Source organism: Hemicordylus capensis, chromosome 2, assembly GCF_027244095.1.
Source record: "Hemicordylus capensis ecotype Gifberg chromosome 2, rHemCap1.1.pri, whole genome shotgun sequence".
NCBI lineage: Eukaryota > Metazoa > Chordata > Lepidosauria > Squamata > Cordylidae > Hemicordylus > Hemicordylus capensis.
In genome coordinates this window covers 319,824,867-319,846,308 of record NC_069658.1, presented here as the reverse complement: position 1 = coordinate 319,846,308, position 21,442 = coordinate 319,824,867, and the positions used below count along the sequence as shown (strand labels likewise).

At 42.4% G+C, this 21,442-nt stretch overlaps 1 protein-coding gene across 1 annotated transcript in view; it reads left to right on the top strand.

Moving 5' to 3' along the window:
• STAB1 (stabilin 1) overlaps positions 1-21,442 on the top strand; it is a 165,357-nt gene that overhangs the window by 93,741 nt on the left and 50,174 nt on the right. The window contains exons 36-44 of the mRNA XM_053300133.1: positions 4,110-4,166; positions 5,497-5,592; positions 7,012-7,207; positions 7,637-7,732; positions 10,126-10,171; positions 11,075-11,154; positions 15,673-15,798; positions 18,744-18,817; positions 21,356-21,430. Coding sequence (XP_053156108.1) covers positions 4,110-4,166; positions 5,497-5,592; positions 7,012-7,207; positions 7,637-7,732; positions 10,126-10,171; positions 11,075-11,154; positions 15,673-15,798; positions 18,744-18,817; positions 21,356-21,430 — 846 coding nt within the window. The remainder of the gene's footprint in view (positions 1-4,109; positions 4,167-5,496; positions 5,593-7,011; positions 7,208-7,636; positions 7,733-10,125; positions 10,172-11,074; positions 11,155-15,672; positions 15,799-18,743; positions 18,818-21,355; positions 21,431-21,442) is intronic.

Sequence of the window (21,442 nt, the reverse complement as noted above, 5' to 3'; positions counted from 1 at the left end):
TGGTGTGGCTTCTTGCACTATAAGCAGTAGCAAAGTTACTTCCCCATATCCCCTTCCTTCCTTCCTCCCCTGTCCCTTCCTTCCACATTCCCTCTGGGCACAAATGCAGGCAGCAGCAATGGAACAACACTCTCTGATGTAGGAGGAGATGTATTGCTTGCCATCACCAAAGGAAGACTGTGGGCACAGAGGGTTAGGTGTCAGCTGTGGACCCTGCACAGTTGTCCAAGATGCCAACTTTTGACACTGGCTTTCGTTTAGTATGTTTGGGCAAATTTAAATCTGATATACATTTATTTGTTGCAAACTGACCAGAAACTTGTGTTTTGGGCAGTATATAAATATGTTAAAATAAAATAAAATAAAATAAAATGACAAGGCTAAAAGGAGCAATTTCCCCTTTTATCTATTGATTATTGCAAGACTACATTTTACAGAAACCATGAGCCTTTAGTAATTTTGACTATCAAACAATAAGGCAGGTTTTCCTAGGTATGCACAGACAATTCCTTTGGGAGGCACAAGCTCCTTCCTGACATATCTCATTGTGTATACCTTGTGCTTCCCACCCTTTGTATTGATTGACAATGGTTGCAGCCCATGAAAGAATTCTTCTTTTAAACAAACGTTTTGTTGTCCTCAGAGAAGAATGTCAAACAAAAGGTCCAAGAGCCTTTTTGGAGTATCCAGCATGGCCTACAGTGCCCATCCCACACTCCACACAAATTAATGAACCATCTTCAGGACCAGGACTCCGATGCCCTTAGCCACTCCCTGTTTCCTTTAAGTTAGCCGCTGGGTATCATATCTAGTGGGAGGCTGTTAAGGATGGCTTAGTGAACATTACAAGTGCCTCACTGGAGGAGGGCAGGATGCCCCCATAAGGAGGCCACTGTGAGACCTTTATTTAAGAAGCTTGACCTAGAGCCCTCAGTGATGGATAATTATAGGCCAGTCTCCGACCTCCCTTGGTTGGGTAAGGTGATTGAGATGGGGGTGGCTGATCAACTCCATGCAGTTTTGGAGGAAATTGATTATCTAGACCCATTTCAAAATGGCTTTAGAGTGGGCTATGGGGTTGAGACAGGCCTGGTCCGCCTGATAGGTGATCTGTACCAAGGAATTGACAGAGGCAGTGTGACTCTTTTGGTTCTTTTGAATCTCTCTGCAGATCTTGATACCATCGACCATGGTATCCTACTGCATTGTCTGGGGATTTGGAAATAGCGGGTACTACTTTGCAGTGGTTCTGTTCCTCTCTCTCAGGCAGATTTCAGATGGTGTCATTTGGGGATAGTTGCTCTGTGAAACGAGAGCTACTGTATGGTGTCCCTGAGGGCTCCATCCTATCTCCAATGCTTTTTAACATCTACATGAAAGCGCTGTATGAGATCAGGGGATTCAGAGCAGGGTATTATCAATATGCTGATGCCACCCAAATCTATTTCTCCTTGACATCATAATCCAGAATGGCATAGCTCTCCTAAAAGCCTGCCTACAGGCAGTAATGGGATGGATGAGGGATAATAAATTGAAGATGAATCCAAACAAAACAGAGGTACTGATGGGGAGGTGTCATAATTTGAGGGATATGATAGAACTTCCTGTTCTGGATGGGGGTTGCACTCCCCCCTAAAGGAACAGGTATGAAGCTTGGGACCCAGGCCTCACCCTGGTGTCTCAGATGAAGGCTATGGCCAGGAGTGCTTCTTACCAATATTGGTTGATATGACAGCTGCGTCCATTCCTTGAAGATAACAATCTCAAAACTGTGGTGCACTCACTGGTAACTTCTTGGCTTGACTACTGCAATGCACTATATGTGGGGCTGCCTTTCTATGTTCAGAAACATGTTCAAAATGCAGCAGCCAGATTGGTCTCCAGGGTTTCTTGGAAAAATCATATTATGCCTGTTTTAAAATTGCTGCAGTGGCTGCCTATATGTTTTTGGGCAAAATGCAAAGTGCTGGTTAAAGCCCTAAATGGCTTAGGACTGGGTTTCCTTTAAAGCTCTAAATGACTTAACGAAAGGGTTAACACACACACACTACACAATATATAGTCATGTGACTTGCCTCTGGGGGCCCCCTCGAGGCGTGGGGGCCCCCAGGCAGCGGCCTCCCCTTGCCTAATGGTAGTTACGCCCCTGCCCTATAGATATTAGAGGCTTAAGAGTTTAAAAGAGCCCTAAAAACATATCTTTTTAGTCTGGCCTTTAATGACTTTAAGCTAATTTTAATTTTGTTTTAATGAGTTAGTTATATGTTTTTAATCTGTTTTTATATTTGTGAACCACCTAGAGCCATCTAGGTGAGGCAGTATAAAAATTTAATATATAAATAAAATATGTCAAGTATAGGAAAGAATAGAATGCACTGGAATGGTGATGATGGTGAATTCATTTGAACTGACATGTTTCAGTGAAAATATTTTGTTGCATAGTCCCTGAGCAACTTCTGCCAAGTGGGGAATCTGGCCTTCTAATCAATTTGAGTTTACTTGCCCTGATGGATAGTAAGTGAAGGATAGTCCTTTCTCCAAGAATCTTAACACAACTTGCTAGCTGCTTTCCCCAGTCTTGAGTTACATATAATATCTGGGAAGTTAATATTTGGTGGTCACTTTGCAATGACCTGCAAGTCAGTTGCTAGATCTCAGCATACTGCCTAGTGAGCAAACTTCAAAGAGTACCTAAACTGCTGCTATTATTTCTTTGGATAAAATAGTGTGTGTGTGCGCACGCGTGCAGAATTCTGTAGATACATGATAAAGGAAACAGCTGGGTCCGAGTCAACAAAGAGCTTCAAGCCTATGCTTCAAAAATTGCAGAAGCTGACTAGAATAATTTGTTATTTTCTTGTTTACACAGACAGACAGGTGTTATTGACTGGTTTGTTTTATCCAGACATCGAGTCCTTCCCAAGGACCTGGGATGGCTGAATTTTATTGTCAATGTTGTTGCTGTTATAGATATCGTCGCAGAATATAGCTGTTCCCAGTAAAGCTGCTTTTTGTAATTGGCTGATGGTGATTTCTGTGGCCCCCATGGTGTTGAGGTGCTCTTCAAGGTCTTTTGGAACTGCACCCAGGGCGCCAATTACCACTGGGATTATTTTGGTCTTTTTCTGCCACAGCCTTTCAATTTCAATTTGTAGATCTTTGTATTTTGTGATTTTTTCTATTGCTTTTTCTCCTATTCTGCTATCCCCTGGTATTGCTATGTCGATTATTTTAACTTGTTTTTCTTTCTTCTCGACTACAGTTATATCTGGTGTATTGTGTGGCAGATGTTTGTCTGTTTGTAGTCGGAAGTCCCATAATATTTTTACATCTTCATAGGAACATAGGAAACTGCCATATACTGAGTCAGACCATTGGTCTATCTAGCTCAGTATTGTCTTCACAGACTGGCAGCGGCTTCTCCAAGGTTGCAGGCAGGAATCTTTCTCAGCCCTATCTTGGAGAAGCCGGGGAGGGAACTTGAGACCTTCTGCTCTTCCCAGAGCGGCTTCATCCCCTGAGGGGAATATCTTGCAGTGCTCACACATCAAGTCTCCCATTCAGATGTAACCAGGGCAGACCCTGCTTAGCTATGGGGACAAGTCATGCTTGCTACCACAAGACTAGCTCTCCTTCAACTTTTTCAAATTTATGGTCCCACCAATTTTTGGCTACAGGTAGCTTGTATTTTTTGCAGATGTTCCAGTGTATCATCCCTGCTACCTTGTCATGCCTTTGTTTGTAGTCAGTCTGTGCGATATTATTATTGTTGTTGTTATTATTATTAAATTAATAAACAACCCTTGGTGAATTGGTATTGGCATATCTGGGTGATATCAGGGATATTGGTGAATTTTGGGATAGGAACCGGGGCAATATATAAGAGGTTGCAGCCTGGGACAGAATTTTAGAAATCTGGACAGTACCATTCAGAACATGCCCGCTGTCATTACAGCCTTGTAGGAATTAGTTGGTGAGGTATTTGGGCTTCTGTCCAATTACGATGCTTACCCTATTACATTTTCTGTAGTTCAGACTGATACTTTTTAACATGCTCCAAAGCATTCATTTATTCTCTTCCCCCCCACCCCCACCCCGCTTTTTCTTAGTCAAGATGTGCCAAGTGTAACAGACGGATCAAGTGTCCAAAAGGATCAGTACTTGCAGTAAGTCTTGGGCTGCTGCTTCACAGCTTTCTTTCCTCAAGACAGTGGCAATTGGAACTGGTTGCTTCATTTGTCCCATGTTTGTTTTCAATGATGCACTGTTGTGTTAAAAGAAAAAAATTCCCATCCACCCTAAAGGAGAAACACCAGGCATATCAACCAATGAGTTTCTCCAAGTGCGTACAAGAAGTTAATAAATCTTGTCTTGACTATTTAATGGAGCAAAGTTGTTTTGCCAAGAATGTGCTGTATTTTGAAGGAGCTCAGTGACTGAGAATAAAAGATGTTTCTTGATTACACTTTCTAAGTGTGTGCATGTGCCAGGGCCCAAGGGTGCACCTCATGAAGCAGACGGGTTTGAGTGCAGACCCAGGGGTCCACACATTTTGGATTAGCTTGCCAGCCATTATTTGTGCTTGCCACCAAACCCCTCTCTTCCCTCAAATCCTTTGGGCATGTAGGCAGAGGGCTTAAGAGAGAAGCATGTCTTCTCTCATTTACACTGGGATATGAAGAGGGTAAGAGACAGTGGAAGCCCATTTCTACTGTTCTAAAAAACGGCATTGGAAATGAGGTTGCTGGGGAAGAGAGCTCAGTGGTGCTGGGTGTCTTGCTTGCCTGGGGGCCTGGGTATACTCCATGAATAAGAAGAGGCCAAGATTGGGATTTCCCTGGGTGCTCCTGTGAAACCAGACACTGTCTGGCTTCCAACAGGATGTGTGTCCTCTGCTGCTTTAATGCAGGAGAGGGTGGAGAGCAGGAACAATGGATTCACAAAAAGGATAGCTGTGGGGCTTGAAGGAAAAGTGCTTGCTTCAATCTAAATGGAAGTGCTTTCCCAGTTCAGACAGAGAAGCTAGAGCCCAAAGCCTTTGTAGAGGCTTCTCCTCTCCTGCTGGGCCTTCAGCAATACTGCTGCACCAGGTGATGTCACGATATCCCCCCTTGCTCTGGAAAAGGAAGAGGGTTTTTACTGTCAGTGAGGAGAAGTTCCACCCCACACTCTGCTGGGCCAAATCCCAGCAGATAAAACTCCCACTTGGCAAAATGTCTTCCCACTGAGCCAAATTTCAGCAGCTACACCACACTCTGTGTTTGAATGCCTCTGTGAGTGAGGCCGACTGCCTGGGTCTCTGCTGAGCAGGCCACTTGCCTTCCCATCTGCCAGGTGAGGGACACATGAGTGGCAGGGAAGACTTATGTGGCTGGAGCCTGCACTTGGCAGCCTGCACTTCTGTGTGATGTCAGCATATATATATTGTGTGTGTGTGTGTGTGTATCTGCTTATCATCTGATTGAGTATATATGTGGTTTTTTTTTTAATCAACAGGAAACACCAGGGAAAGGGAATCGCCCTCACTGTATTTATAAGTCTGGAAATTTGAAATTGGTCGGCTGTTATTTCACCTGTGTTAAAGTTTCATTAGTAAGCAAGATTTACTGTATAACTACATGACAACAGTATACAGCATGACAACAGTATAAAGAACTATTCCATTCTATTCCTCATGTGAAATTCTTTGCTTTTAGAACAGTGAGCCACTTCTACAAGGCAACTGGGGTAGAGAGTCTCTCCAGCCAAGTTGTGCAGGAAATGTGGTTCCCTTCCCACCCAATCAGAGGCTGGACTATTTAGCCGTTAAGGCCCCGTCCAGCTTTACAATTCCATGGTTCTAAGCTGCAGAACCTGAAAAATACCACCCCCTCAGTTTAAAATGACATGTCTCAGAGCCCTCTGTATCGTTGCTCAGGAACGCTGTCTAGGCTGAAAGCAACAGGTTAGAGACGTGCACATCTAGACCTATTGTTTTAGACTACTGTCGTCTGGTGCTGCTTTTATAATATTTGTGTGTGTGTATTCAGGGGCGTAGCTAGATGAGAGGGGGCCTGTGTTTACCCCTCTTCCCAGAGGCCCCTCAGGGTGAGGGAGATAATGAAGGAAATAGGAAGGAGTGGAGCCGAGGGGCCCTCAGCAGCTGGGGGCACCGGGTTCTTTGAACCCATCTGCTCAGTTATAGCTGGACCCCTGTGTGTGTTGTACCAGCCTTGTAACAAATTAAAGCCTTTGTCTCAGAGCTAGCTCATGTGAGAGAAAGAAAATGCCGAGTCATCTCAACTGAGCTGCCTGGGTGAGCTTCTCATAAAACCTTTCTATATTTCCAGTAGATTTGAAATGCTGCCACCAAGCACCCTAAAGCTTGCAGAGAACCGGACCAGTGGATTGGGTGCTTTATTCCAAGGTCCCTCTGTACCTGGGTATTGGGCAAATACAAAAAAAACCTTACACGTATATGCCTGCACAGGATGAGAAAAACTGATAGCTGCCGAGCGCTTGAGAATACTTTTGCACCAGAGAAATCCGCTTTTCTACACACACACACCCTTTCCTGAGTTAAAAATTAACTCTGAGAGTCTTGTAAAAAGAAAAGTTAAAAAACCCAGTTTTATTCAATTACTAAAGACTGCTTCTATCTGAGGCTTTTGGTTTTAGATACATTCAAAAATCCTTTGTAAGTTACAAAAAGAGGTTGTCTTAGGACATCTTCCTGTCCCTTCAGTCTTCTGAGCCAGTATCAACATTTGAAAGGGGCACCTCTGGCCCAGCATATGATTGGTAAATGGTGGTTAGTGCAGAACACATGACCCACGTCTCCTCTATATAATAGACATATCAAAATGCTGGTGCTACATCAGAGATGTCAGGCGGTGAAATGTTTTATATTGCCATTTCAAACACTAAATATAGAAGCCATCCAAAGCATTTTAAGTGCAAATTTTTTTTTATCATGTGTGTATTAAATCATATTTTGCATACTTTTCGTCTTACTATTATCTCTTTCCCAAGGTCTCTGTCTGCTGTCAAGGTTACTATGGCAATATGTGTGAGATGTGCCCAGGAAAGCCAGGCAATTGGTGTTCTGGAAATGGGGTGTGTCAGGATGGCATTGATGGCAGTGGAGAGTGCCAATGCCATGAAGGTTACCATGGCACCGCCTGTGAAATGTGTCAGGCAGGGAGATATGGAGCCAACTGTACATCAGGTGACTAATTGCAAGAGTTCCTCATGGTACTTCTGGGGATGGAGGATTGTTTATTCTACGACATAGTCCATGAGCCAAGCCCACAAATTTTGACCATCAGTACCATCTCCGGGAATGAACACTCATAGTTATTTTTGGCAATGTCTAACCCCCACCCGCCGAGAGATGGAAAACAGGTGATAACAAGTCGATTTGTATAATAAGCCAACCAAGCAAGGAGATCGGAAACCAATTGGAAGCTGGTGCCAAAACCAGTCAACAAGGGGAAAACGGGCCTTCAAAATGGTGCTTGGAACACTTGAAACGTTCCAATCTCATTCCATCGGAACAACCGGCACAGCCGATTCTTCCGATGCAATGTTCCGGGAATTTGCATTCCATTATGAGCTTGGAATGGAACACAAATCTCGTTCTGTGTTTTATCTACAGAATGCAGTTGCAAGAATGGGATATGCAATGACGGATTACTGGGAAATGGAAACTGCGAATGTAACCCAGGCTGGAAGGGGGCTAATTGTGACAAAGGTATGTGAATAAAGCAGATGGATGTACAGTGCAAGTACAGTCTTTTCAGATAGGAAGCTATAATGTTGCCAAATCCAGCAGTTTAAAAAAGAGAGAGGTAAATTCTAGAAGAGCAGCTATATCAGTCTTAGTGGCTGGAAAAAAGCAAAAAGAACCTTTGTGATATGCTAGCTGTTGAGGGGTTTATAGCCAACAATGTACTTAATCGGACACACAAAATGGAGTGGGAAATATTAGAGTCATGCACACGTAGAGTGAGATATTCTAGAGAATAAGCCAACCTAATAAAGTATAACTAGAATGCCACATGATAAGCATGAACTAAGCATTTGCTGAAATATTCGATATGAACACTACACATTTGTGGAAGTATTGTCTGGTGCATGGCCTGTAGTCTAAAATGAAGCCTGGCTTCCAAAAACTACTTGGGTTAGGGTTAACCAGAGTTAATGTTTGTCAGACATAATGCTGAACCAGAATAAAGGGGACTTGGAGGGAGGGAGCACACTTTCCCACAGTCTGCTTCCAATCTGTTAAGTCCACTTTGGGGACAGACAATATGGCATTGTCATGGTCCGTGTTGATGCATTGGGCAGGAAACTTCTTGTCACTCTGAGGCTCACAGTGCCTATCAACTGCTAATTAACGTGATAAATATAGGAAATTGACATAAAATTGGATATAATTGTGTATGTTATGAAAAATTACATGTATTGTATATACATATTGGCTTCAAACACAGCTTTCTTTGTTGTGACTCCAAGTCTGCAGAGTTCTCTTTCTAGGTGGGTTCTTCTTGTTGAGTTGTAAGGTGTGTGCCAAATAAAACATTTTGCTAGAAAGGTGGATTCGAAATGTGTTGAATAAATAAATGAAATTAAAATGGCATTTGTGGTTTGTCTTCAGTACCATCCTACCAAAAAAACCATGTGAATGTTATATATCTATATCTATACACACACACAAAACCTCAAAGCATAGTAAACTAAATATATAATGATGTATTTTTCAAATAGAATAAATTATGATTCATATATCAATGCTTAAAACCTAAAAATGTGCCAAAAGTCATAAACATTCTTATACAATATCCACTATGTAGATGAAATAGCAATTGCTGATCACAAAGGAATCTAATCTCCTAGAGCCTGAAAATGTCCCCTCCTCCAACATGTGATGAGGTATGAGTATCTTCAACTTCATCTGAAGCTCTTGGAGATTATTCATAAGCTATTGTGAAAACTACTGGAATCCAGACAGTTTTTTAAGGACTTATTAGTAAGGACTACTTGCGAATAATCTCCAAGAGCTTCAGATGAAGTTGAAGATACTCATACCTCATCACATGTTGGAGGAGGGGACATTTTCAGGCTCTAGGAGACTAGATTCCTTTGTGATCAGCAATTGCTATTTCATCTACATAGTGGATATTGTATAAGAATGTTTATATGACTTTTAGCACATTTTTGGGTTTGGATATATGAATAATAATTTATTATATTTGAAAAATACATCATTATATATTTAGTTTACCATGCTTTGAGGTTTCATGTGTGTGTAGATATAGATATAGATATATGCATTTGGTTGTTTATCACACATGTGGCCCTTTTTTCATCTGTTTCAGTACCATCCTGGCTGAAAATTTCTAGGTTATAGTTCTTTTTCTGCTTTCTGCACTTCCATAGATATCAGAGTTTTGCTTTATTTTTATAGTTTACAGAAAAATTAGATGTAAATTTCTCTTGATAAAGAGGAGTCAATGGTCTAAGAACAATAGGGAACAAAACAATGGTCTTTGCACACAAAGAACTACCAGGGTGAGAGATCTCAAATGAATAGTCAAGTAGTTGTGCATGGACCAAATATGACTCCCTCCATAACTTAATATTAATGTATTTCTCCCTGTTATGGGATCTACTTGTATTCTAGTATATTGCAACAGTATATTGGAAAAACTCAATGATATGGCAAGTATTACACAGCAAGTAATACTGTGTCGGTAGGTGGGTGGCTTTTTTGTGTATGGCTGCATTTCCTTAAGAACTCTGTTGCTTTGAAGCACTAAATTTCAGAAGCAGCTTCTGATGCAGGACAGAGGAGCTACTGTTAAACTAAGAATGTAAAAAACAAACCTTGCTGACCACATGGATCTTGCTTAGTGAATCTGTAGATCACAATCTAGGATTTTTGTTGTGTTTATTTCTTCATCATCATCATCATTACTGTTATGCAAAATATTAGCATCCTGTTTCCTGAATGTTTGTTGGTTATGCATTATATATACAGTAGGTTTGATGAAAAGCTCCAGTCAATACTACCTCAGTCCTAATTCCATTCTTATTTCTATGGCTTGAGAAAGATTTGTATTCTAACAAAATGTTCTCTTGCAGAAATTGGAATTGATTTCTGTAATGGCACTTGCCATGTGGAGGCCAAGTAAGTACCATTCCAGAGCAGAGTTTAAAGCGTGATTATGACAGTATTTACATGGCCTTGCCTATGATTGTCTGAAATATGGAAGAACAGCCTGGAAATCCAAAAGCCAAGCTTTTAGTAAAGCACCAGCATCATTAATTGTTTTGTCCTTTTAGGGCCAAAGTACATGTTACATGGAAATGAGTCTCTGACCTGCGTCTGTGTGGCATTTTATGTTCAAGAGCAGCTGTGGGAGACCCAGTCAGGATCAGGACCATGGGGTGCAGAAAAGGGGTACTCAGCTCTTTCCCTTTGTGCTGAGGTCCTAAGAGAAATTACTCTATGAACCCTGAGAGAGAGGCTTCCATTGGCAATGCAGTATAGCAGGAAAGGATTAAATACCCCTACCTGCTTTCCATGGTCTGATTCTGATTGGCTCTCCCCTTATTGCTGTTTAACCTAAAAAGATAAAAAGAAACATACAGGGCCAATGACATATTCCACCTAATGTGTAGTTCGGCCCTAAGTTGCCTTGCAACTTAATGAAACTTTCTTGGCCAACACAGAACTAGTTTGTGTGTGAGAGAAGGCCCTTCAGTCTGTGAAAGAGTGGCTTCTTCTCATGGAGATCCCCTTTAATTTAAAATGGAAATTTCTCATCAACAAATGAAATAAGTCATTCCATGCCCTTTCATGTGAATTAGCAAGAAAAGTATGATCATCTCTACTAACTACTGATTTCACTACCGTCTTCCCCAGCCACAATGGCTTTTGGCTGTGAGATGATGGAAATTGTAGTACAACAACATCTGGAACTTCTGGTTGAGACTGCCTGGCCTGCTTTTAGTACTGAATATTATACTGAATTTACACATTTGCTTGGGTTCATACATACCATGTCATTCCTTTCCTGTTCCATTTCAGTTGCATCAGTGGCTCTAACATTTCTCAACCTTCTTGCTTGTGTTCTGCGGGATACACTGGGAATGGAACCCATTGTACAGGTATTTCTGGAAACACATTCCATACTTGATTAATACGTAGTAAAATAACAGCACAACCTGAACAAATAAATGGTTCTATATTTTCTTGCTTCCCAGATTATCTTCACTGTTCAATTCTTAAAAGGTTATGTAACACCCAGTTTGAATTGGTTCACACACACATTCATCACTTGATAACAGCACCTGATGACGACGACGACGACGCTGTGTGTGTGTGTGTGAGAGAGAGAGAGAGAGAGAGAGAGAGAGAGAATCAGCCATCACAGACGCAATTTCAGTGTAACCTCAAATGTAAAGCTCTTCAGTGGACTCAGCTCACATGTTTAGTTGCAACCAGTCAGAGGAATTAGTGTAGAGAAATTCCTCAGGGCTCCATGTTGTCTCCAGTACTTTTTAATATCTGCATGAAACCTCTAGGGGAGATCAAGGGAAGATTTGGTGCAGGGTGCTATTGTGTGATGCCACACAAATTGGTGCAGAATGCTGCTGCCAGGTTGGTCTCAAGGATGTCCTGAAGATACCATATTACTCCTGTTCTGAAAGAACTACACTGGCTGCTAATATGAAGTGCTGGATATTACCTATAAAACTCTTAATGGCTTGTGCCCAGGGTATTTAAGAGACCAACCCCTTCATTTGAACACTCTTGCCTACTAAGATCATCAAAGGAGATTTGTCTGAGGGTGCTGCCAGTTTGCCTAGGAGTGACTCAAGGACTAGCCATCTCTATAGTTGCCCCCTCTATAGTTGCATTCATCCTGTTGAGATTAAAGCTGCTCCATCCCTGATGCCTTTTGGGAAACAACTGAAGACACATCTCTTCAGACAGGTTTTTGGTTGAATATTATTTATTTGTCGCATTTATATACTGCCCTATATAAAATCTCAGGGTGGTTTACAATCTAACCAAACAGCTACTGAAACCTAAAGATTATATCAAACAGATTGAAATTGCCATAAATAACACTATAAAACTTTAAAATAGCATGAACTAAAAGCCTGATAAAAACAGATGTGTTTTCAAAAGTTGTTTAAAAACAACCAGAGATGGGGAGATTCTGATTTCATTTGGGGGTGTGTTCCAGAACCCTGGGGCAATCCTAGACAATGTTTTTGGGTCATCGCTTAATGTGCCAGTGGCAACCGCAAACGGACCTCCTCCAATGATCTTAATAGGTGGCGGGGTTCATGAAGAAGAAGGCATTCTCTTAAATACCATTCTCTTAAATATCCAATCCATTCAAGGCTTTATAGGTAATAACAGATAATAGAGGAATGAGCCCCTGGAGGCGCAGTGGTAAAACTGCCGCCCTGTAACCAGAAGGTTACAAGTTCGATCCTGACCAGGGGCTCAAGGTTGACTCAGCCTTCCATCCTTCCGAGGTCGGTAGAATGAGTATCCAGAATGTTGGGGGGCAATATGCTAAAACCATTGTAAACCGCTTAGAGAGCTTCCAGCTATAGAGCGGTATATAAATGTAAGTGCTATTGCTATAACCCACACTTTGTATTTTGCCCAGAAACTAATTGGCAGCAGTGTAGTTCTTTTAAAATAGGAGTAATGTGGTCAGTCAGTCTTTATTGATACGGTCACAGACCAGCAAATACTCCATATGGCAGGGGAGTAATTAAGCATAGTACAGTAGCACAATCAATACTGTATCCAATGATGTCCACCTATGCAAAGTAAATTTATGCCCCTTTCATTGTGCGGGGGCTTATGTTTGTTGCCGGATTTTGCTAGCAGTCCAGCAAACCTTGATGACATTTAGAGATATCTCATTGTTCTGGTCAGAAAGTTAAAAAAAACAACAACATAAAGGAGATCTGAATGGCTTGGGAAGTTGATTAAAAGCAGGGAGATATAATGGTGGCAAAAAAACCACTATATCGACCACAATACAGTAAAACATGTGCTGTCATTTCAATCATGCCTGATACACAAGGGCAGAGTCTTTGGGCCTATGGGATTTTCCTAAACTTTTCTTCAAGCACAGCAGTAGGTAATACATTAAAATGGGCTAGGGTAGACATCCTGCGGTATTTGGGAATTGTGATTTGAGATAAATGTCTAGCAGGATTGAGATTAAATGACTGGCTTCTAAGAAAGACACCCCTGGGGATCAAAGGTTCTATTTGTGCATCCATAGCAGAGACACAGTGTTTAAGAGCTGCTTTAGCTTATGCATATCCCATACTTAATAGAGACTCCAGGCTGAAGCCATATAGATTTAACTTTTGCAGACTGTTCTTTTTCAAGATGAAAATTGAGCAATTCAAAATTGTCTGCTGGTATCGGGGGAGCCAAGCCATAGGATGGTAGTTTAGCCTTCACCAGCAATCAAAGACACTCAAGCATACCCTGGATTCTACCTTGTGGGTGGCTGTTTCTACGCAGAGGACTACATTGGGTATACATCTAGGAACTTGAAGAATGTTTCTCAAAAATTTTGTTTGCACCACCTCTAGTGCAGGGAGGTTACTGATGGACTGAGTTGTGCTCCATAAAGGAGTTGAGAGTGGGATTTTGCCAGGAATAATTTTACCACTGCGAGGATGAAATTGTGTGCCACTGAAGCAGAAAAAAGATTGAATGTCTAATGCATAGTTTGGGGCATTTTGGATCACATATTGAAGGTGCATACTGCGCTTGCCTGAGGCGTGAAAAACAATGCCCAAATATTTAAAAGTTTTGACTTGCTCTAATTTGTGGCTCTCCAATGACCAATTCTGAACTTCTGGGTGCTTTGCAAATGTAAGTATATTTGTTTTAGTAAAATTGATCACAAGTGCTTGTTCTTGGCAAAATGCCATCAGGGCACATAAAAAGCTCTTTGAAGGCCCACCAGGGTCTGTGATAGAATAACTGCATCATCCACATAAAGGTGTCTATTGGCTAGCTTGGGTGAATGAAAAGCCAAATTATTCATGTGGGAAACTATGGGGTTAATTTAAAACTAAACAATGAGGGAGCCAAAATGCAGCCTTGTCTGACTCCTCTATATGCTACATTTTCTTTGGCATGATGGCCAGCTGCACTACAGCGGACCTTCAGATGAGACTTCCTGTACAATCTATTATAAATTAAGAGAAGTAGTGAGCAGTGCAGTGATGGATTTAAAAGCTTGTCCTACAATTCGTTTCTTGAAATTAGGTCGAAGGCAAATTTAAAGTCAATAAAGGCAGTGTATAGGGAAGTATTGGGCTTAGATGAGTACTTTCTAGATGCTGTAAAGTTAAGGCCTGATCTATTGGAGAGGGGCTGGTATATGGAAGAGTGATACCTTTGATATGTGCCTTTGGAGAAGCTTTCACACAATTAATGATTATTAATGTTGTTGCCTTCACACCAAATGCATTTGGATGTAGAAACTTAAAATGATGTTGAAAATTCAGGGCCTTGCAGAGACAAATTCATAAAGCACAAAAGGGCTAAAAGGGACCAAATAGCAAATGAAAATAGCAACATTAATTTGCTTTCCAGCCCCCATCTGGCATGATTTGTAATTATGCAGATAGCAAGTACTTCAAGTAAGTGCTAAGCTAATCAAATTATTATGCCAGCTTGATATACAATAGCTTAAATAGCTCCTCTTCAGCTATCAAACTCTTTGGAATCTGCATGATTGATCTCAGTAAATAGAACTGTTCTATTTTAATCAGACATCATTGAGGCTTTTTGGTATAATGTGCGACTAATCAGAAAACAAGTATTTCACAGCAATCAACAAGAAGCTGATCAGATGCAGGTAATGAATTCTAACTTTAGGATAAGTAGAGTTTTGCTAAGTATCTGGATGCACATAGAAGAGAAACACAGTTAGCAATCATACATTAGATAAGGATTTTGTGTGCTGTTAAAACAAAGGTATCAGTCAAAAAACATTGGTTGGTTGGGTTGGTAACTTCAAGCTAATGAAGTTAGATCCAAGAGATGCCATGAAGGCTGATACCCAGCTTTGTCTAATAATGTTCAGTTCCAGATTTCTGACCCAGCTGACACAAACTGCAATCAAAATGATTTAAGCATTGATACATAGTTGTAGCTGTAATGTTTTGTAACACATCAAGCATGCCTTGATCGTATTCCATGATTGTGCTAATATTCATATCTCTTACATATGAAGATCCATAATAGTTTGTTACTTGTTTCATACTATTTCATAATACGTTTTTAATCTGAAAGTATCTTTTGTGGCAAGAATAACAAGCTCAAACACTTGAGGATACATTTTCATGTCTAAGAAGAAATAGCTATATCTGATCCTGTGTACTAATGTGTTTATTAATCAGCCTCTGTTCTTTGGTGCTAGGAAACTCCTTATATCTAAATCCGCTTCCTGTCTCAGTGTTGGCTCATGTCAGTGGAAGCATGCATATATAGCACATCTATTTGCCTGAATAGTTTGTATGCTCCTCTGGCAATTTATGGTGAATAAGCAACATGTATTTACCACATGCTCAGCTGCTCGTAAAATGTATGTTCTATGACCTAACCTCTTTTATTTTGCAACCCAGAAATAGATCCCTGTGCAGTGGGTAACGGTGGCTGCTCCACATATGCCAATTGTACTAAAAAGGCACCTGGTCAGAGAATCTGCACTTGTAAAAAAGGCTACACTGGAGATGGGGCCATCTGTCGGGGTGAGTATCTTGCTGATGACCTGTTTCAAGCAGATGAAATACGGAACAACTCTGGTTTAGAAAACAGACTGTAACTATAGAGGTTGTGTATGTGAACATTTTGGAAGCAGTGAAAAGGCAGAGTCATGTGGTGGTTGGGCAGTGGGGAGGCTTACTCATTCACCTGGTACTAAGACAACCCACAAGGCTTTGCTTTTTGAACCAATTGTAATAGTCCACCATAGGTGGGTGGCCCCTATTTTAAATATTTAGACTGCTCTCATGCGGAGCCCAACCCAGGCTAGGGATGCCAAACTTGGGTTAGGTTGCGTGTGAGAACTGCTGGGATCGAGCCCAATGCCGCCTAGCCCAGATTTATAGCCCAACTACTAGCTGAGGTTATGGGAGCGAGTGCTCCCTTAACCCGGGCTACTTGATTGGGTGCGGGCCGGCTACAGCTCCTGTCTCTTGGGGGAATCCCCCAATGAATTGCACATATCACGGGGTGCATTGTGAAATTCCTGGAGACTGGGACAATGAGTCCTGGCCTTGGTTTACCCGTGCTGCTGGGAGCAGTGGGGAGATTCATCTGTGCTGCTCTTGGCAGCGCTGGTTGTGTGGGTGCATGGCTTGTGTGCCCTCAGGGCTGCGAACGGTCATCTGGGGGGAGGTAGGTTGAATCTACCTACCTACCAGGGGATGAAGCCGCTCTGGGAAGAGCAGAAGGTTTCAAGTTCCCTCCTTAACTTCTTCAAGATAGGGCTGAGAGAGATTCCTGCCTGCAACCTTGGAGAAGCTGCTGCCAGTCTGTGAAGACAATACTGAGCTAGATAGACCAATGGTCTGACTCAGTATATGGCAGTTTCCTATGTTCCTATGTTCCTATCTTGCCTTCCTCCCAGTTCACCCAACTGTGCGCATGTGATCATGTGAACAGCCCCATTGTGTAACAGGTGTGAGTGTTCCACTTCAGAAAATCTTCAGAGTTCTTCCATTCCTTCACGGGGCCAGGCCTGTGCCTAATATTCGTTGGAAACATTTTAGGTAGGGATGTGCATTTCATTTTGGATACAAAATGTTTTGTGCAAAAAACAGGCCATTTCAGCTGTTTTGAAGCCAAAACAAAACACCCAATGCTCGAAACAGAAAATTTTGTAGCCAAAACAAAACGTCCCTGTTTCGGATACAAAACGTTTTGTTGTTTTGGCTGTTTCGGAACTCCATTTTGCAGTCAGGAAAAGTCTTTCTCCTTCGGTCTCCATTTTGAGTTTTGACATCTGTTTGAATTTCTGGCCCTTCCAGCCTGCAGATTGGCCAGCAAAAGCATGGGCTGATCTGCTGGCAATTGCCCCCTTATTCCTTTTAAGGAAATTTGAGGGTAAAATTTACCCTCATTGGCCAGCGGGGCAGTGTGCATTTCATTATTGTTGTTTTACACTGTAGATCTATTGCATTTCTGGAGGGGGTGGGATGTGGATATGCATGACCTTTGGAAATCTGCCTGGTTCTTTGCAAAGCTCTGCTGTTGTTGCTGTGTGATGTTGATGTTGTTTCTGGTGGATTTGGGGCAGAAAGGGGGCTTTGGGGGCAGAAGAGTGGGTCAGGTGGTAGTTCCCCAATGGGTGCCTGCTGCCACCCAGATTCCAAAGGAATTTGGAAAAGGACTGATTTTTAAAGAATTTATGAAGTTGACATGTCTTTGGGGCAGATTTAGGGCAGAAAGGGGGCCTGAGGGGCAAAACAGTGGGTTTGGTGGCAGTGCCCCACGGGGTGCCTGCCACAACCCAGATTCCAAAGGAATAGGGCAAAGGGCTGATTTCTTAGGAATTGTTGAAGTTTATGCGTCTTTAAGATTTTCCCACATAGGGAATAATGGAGGTTTCTGCAGACCCATAACTCCACCTGGGGGGTACTGGGGTGGCCAGGAGCGAGTGGTGGTGTAATGCACATAGGGTGCCAACCACCCACATGGGTTGCTAACCCATAGGGTGCTGGGTTCTGTTGTTTCTGAGGTGTTCTGAGTGTAGATTCTCTGGTAGCATATATTATCTACAACAAACAATGAATCCACTCTCATATGCTATCAGAGAATCTACACTCAAAACATCTCAGAAACCAGTACCCCATGGGTTAGCAATCCATGGAGGTGGTTGGCACCCTATGTGCTCTACACCACCACTTGCTCTGGGCCACCCTGGTGCCCCGCAAGTGTAGTTATGGGGCTGCTGAAATCTCCATTATTCCCTATGGGGAAGAACTTTAAAGATGCATAAACTCCATTAAATCTTTAAAAATCAGTCCTCTGCCCAATTCCTTTGAAATAATTCTGGCAGCTTCCTTGCCCCCACTGGGCACTACCACCCACCCTACTCTGCTCTGGGCCACCCCTTTCCCCCTGACATGAAGCTATACTTTTGCTGAAACCTCCATTATTCCCTATGGGAAAAACCTTAAACTTCAAAAATTCACAAAAAATCAGCCCTTTCCTCTGAAATTTGGGCCATAGCTTCCACCCATTGGGCACTACCATCCCCACCCACTAGTTTTGCCCCAGGGCCATTTTTAAAAATCCAAAATGTTTCTGATTCAGATTTTGCAATTTTGAACAAATTTGGGGTGTTTCGGATTGGCTGATTTCGAATGAAGAACAAAATGGGGGTGTTTTGGATTCGGGCCAAAAAAACAAACACCCACCAAAACACACAACCCTAATTTTAAGCTTGAAAAAGTAGGCTTCGGGGGTGGGTGGGTGTCTAGTCGCCCTTCGAAAGACAGAAACCTTTCATGTTCACTGCTTCTCTTAGCAGCTTACTTCACATATATGAACTAATTGCAAAAGCAACTGTTTTGTGTCTTTTAGCAAGTTGGGTGGTTTTTGATGCTAAGTGAAATTTTCAGGGGGGATATTTTGAAAGAATGTTTGTGTGTCCCATCTTGGTAATGTACATTTCCACTCCTACATACAGAAATTGATGGATGCTTAGACAACCATGGAGGATGCCATAAAAATGCAGTGTGCGTTAAAATAGGTCTAGGTCTGGTAAGAAAATCATTTTCTTATTATCTGTTGAGACTTGTTAACATTGTATTTCTCTTTGGTTGAAAAATAGTTGAACCCATAAATATTTGTCTCTTGATAGCCAAATTCAGAGTTTGATCACCAATCTTACTTTATATAAAAATATTACTTTTAACTTCAATTTTTCATAAAATCAGAACACATTAGATTTCCTTGCGCATTTTGGTAAATGAAGTTATCCTATATCCATGCTTTTACTGTGTGGATGTATGTTGAGAGGTCTTCTTTTTCTTTTTTTTAATATATGCTTAGTGTAACGAATTTGAAACTTCCAGTTTCAAAGATGATGGTGAAATGTGAGAATTTACCTCACATTTCTGAATCTAAATTTTTGAGAAACATCCCAACAATCCCTCGGTACATCTCTTGATTGTGTATGGGTCCTGTTCATCTGAATTACCCCTAAACATGCACTACGAATAATTGTTTAAACAAGTATGTAGTGCGCTCCCTGCACTACCCCCGTTTCTTCATTTTTGCTGGGCTGGTATTGTTTGAACTGGCTCAGTGTTGGTCAGAGTTAGACCAGTGTCTTGTTCAGCATCTGTGATTATGTCTGGGGTGTGCAGTCAGCATGGTTTCCCCTCCCCTCCAGTTGAGAACTTTGTGGGGTTCCCAATTGTGGAGAAAGAGAACTATGCATGTTCAGTTATTCCATACATAGTATCTATACTTATATTAAGCTGAACACTTGGAGGTCAGCACTAGTTTGCCAAGTGGACGTCAGCTTGGCGGTCAGCTGAACACTTGTTAGCCAACAGAGATGGTTCAAGCAGTATTGTTCCACCATGCATTTAATGTAATGTGTGAAGGATGCTTATGTGCTACTGTGTTTCTCCAGCTGAGCTTGGGCCTCATTCACACATGGGCAGCTAGAAGATTATGGATGACACCTAGGCAAAGCTTTCCACTGGGCCCCTAATGGGGCCCAACCCACATGCTTCTCCCAATGCTGTGTGGACGGTAAGGTGAAAGCTTACTAGGCAGTGAAGCAACAGCAGCACGTTTCTTCTGCACTACTGTCAAGTGGCAGAGCCATTTTGGACTGCATAGATATCTCCAACCTCTAGCCTATCTCAGGAGGGCGGGGCATTGGGGAATTCTGAAATGGCACCTGAGGAAGGAGCTGCTGCTGCTTCTCTCTGCTCTCCAGTAGAGTTAACAGGGCCTGATGTGGGGGCCTTCCTGAGCAGCAAAAGGCAAGACCAGCAGCTCCTCTTTCAACACCATGGTTCAGGGGTCAGTGGGGCTATTAGGTGATGACAAAGTGACTTGTTCAGCCTAACAAGTTGCTCTGCCATCATTTCCTCCCATTTTCTCTATCTGTGAATGGGCTTACTTCAGAGGCCCCTCTCTGTCATCACAACGCTTCTGAAGGAACCTCCCTGGAGAATGGAGGACACCTTCTCCATCTTCCTCATTGATGGAGTGACTCTTTCAGCCAAGAGTCATGTAGCTGTTTTAAAGGTGTGAGCACAAGGCAGGTGGCCTTGGGACCTCTGTACCCGCTGGTTGGCTAACCCCTGATGCCACACCTGTTATATCACACGCAAGACTATCAGAATTGTTAAGATACTTTCATAACAGTACACCGTGGTAGTCGTGCTCACAATGTCTTTACTCTCCCTTCTCCTGTTTCAGAGGACAAATGCTGACACAGAACAGCTACAGTCAGAGAGAGAGTGAGGCCAGTAAGATCTGGAGAAAGCATCTGTGGTTTATATTTTCAAAATAGACAATCTTCTGCAGGGCACAACCACCATGGAGATGGGGCATTCAGGGGGTGTTCATGGGCCGCCAGCTGCTACTGCCCCTGCCCCAACTGCTGCTCACCAAAATCACTGGAGCTACCCCAGGGCCAGGAGAACCCCTTTACAGCAGCCTGTTTTCTTGGCCTCAGCAGCCCTGTGTCACTGAGCCAAGATGCCCTGGCTCTGTGACATCATCAGGTTGTACGGGCTCAGCTGCTCTCCAGCAAAGGCAGGGGGCTGTGAAGGCAGGCAGTGGTCGGGGCTGTGAAGGGAGCAGGGGCTGAAGAGGCCGGCAGCAGGGATGGTGATGGGGCTTTGAAGGCAGGCAGGCAGAGATGGAGAACCCATTCTCAAATCTTGCCTCATAGCCTTCTCCAACAACAACAATAGCAACAAATATTTATATACCGCTTTCATCAAAAGTTTCCAAAGTGGTTTACATAGAGAAATAATAAATAAATAAGATAAGATGGCTCCCTGTCCCCAAAGGGCTCACAATCTAAAAATAAACCATAAGACAGACACCAGCAATAGTTCCTGGAGTTACTGTGCTGGGGGTAGATAGGGCCAATTACTCCCCCCCCTGCTAAATAAAGAGAATCACCATGTTAAAAAGGTGCCTCTTTGCCCAGTTAGCAGGGGTCTCCAACCTTGGCACACCGCTGTTCTACTGCTGTTCCTGTTGGTCCTTTTGTTTGCAGGCTAGCATGGCAAATGATGGTTATTTTTCTGCTTTTGTCTTTCACAGGCATCCTGTGTCTGCCTTCCCCCATTCAGTGGGGATGGTATTAAAGAGTGTGAGCTCTATGATCCTTGCAAGAAGGTTTGTTTTCCC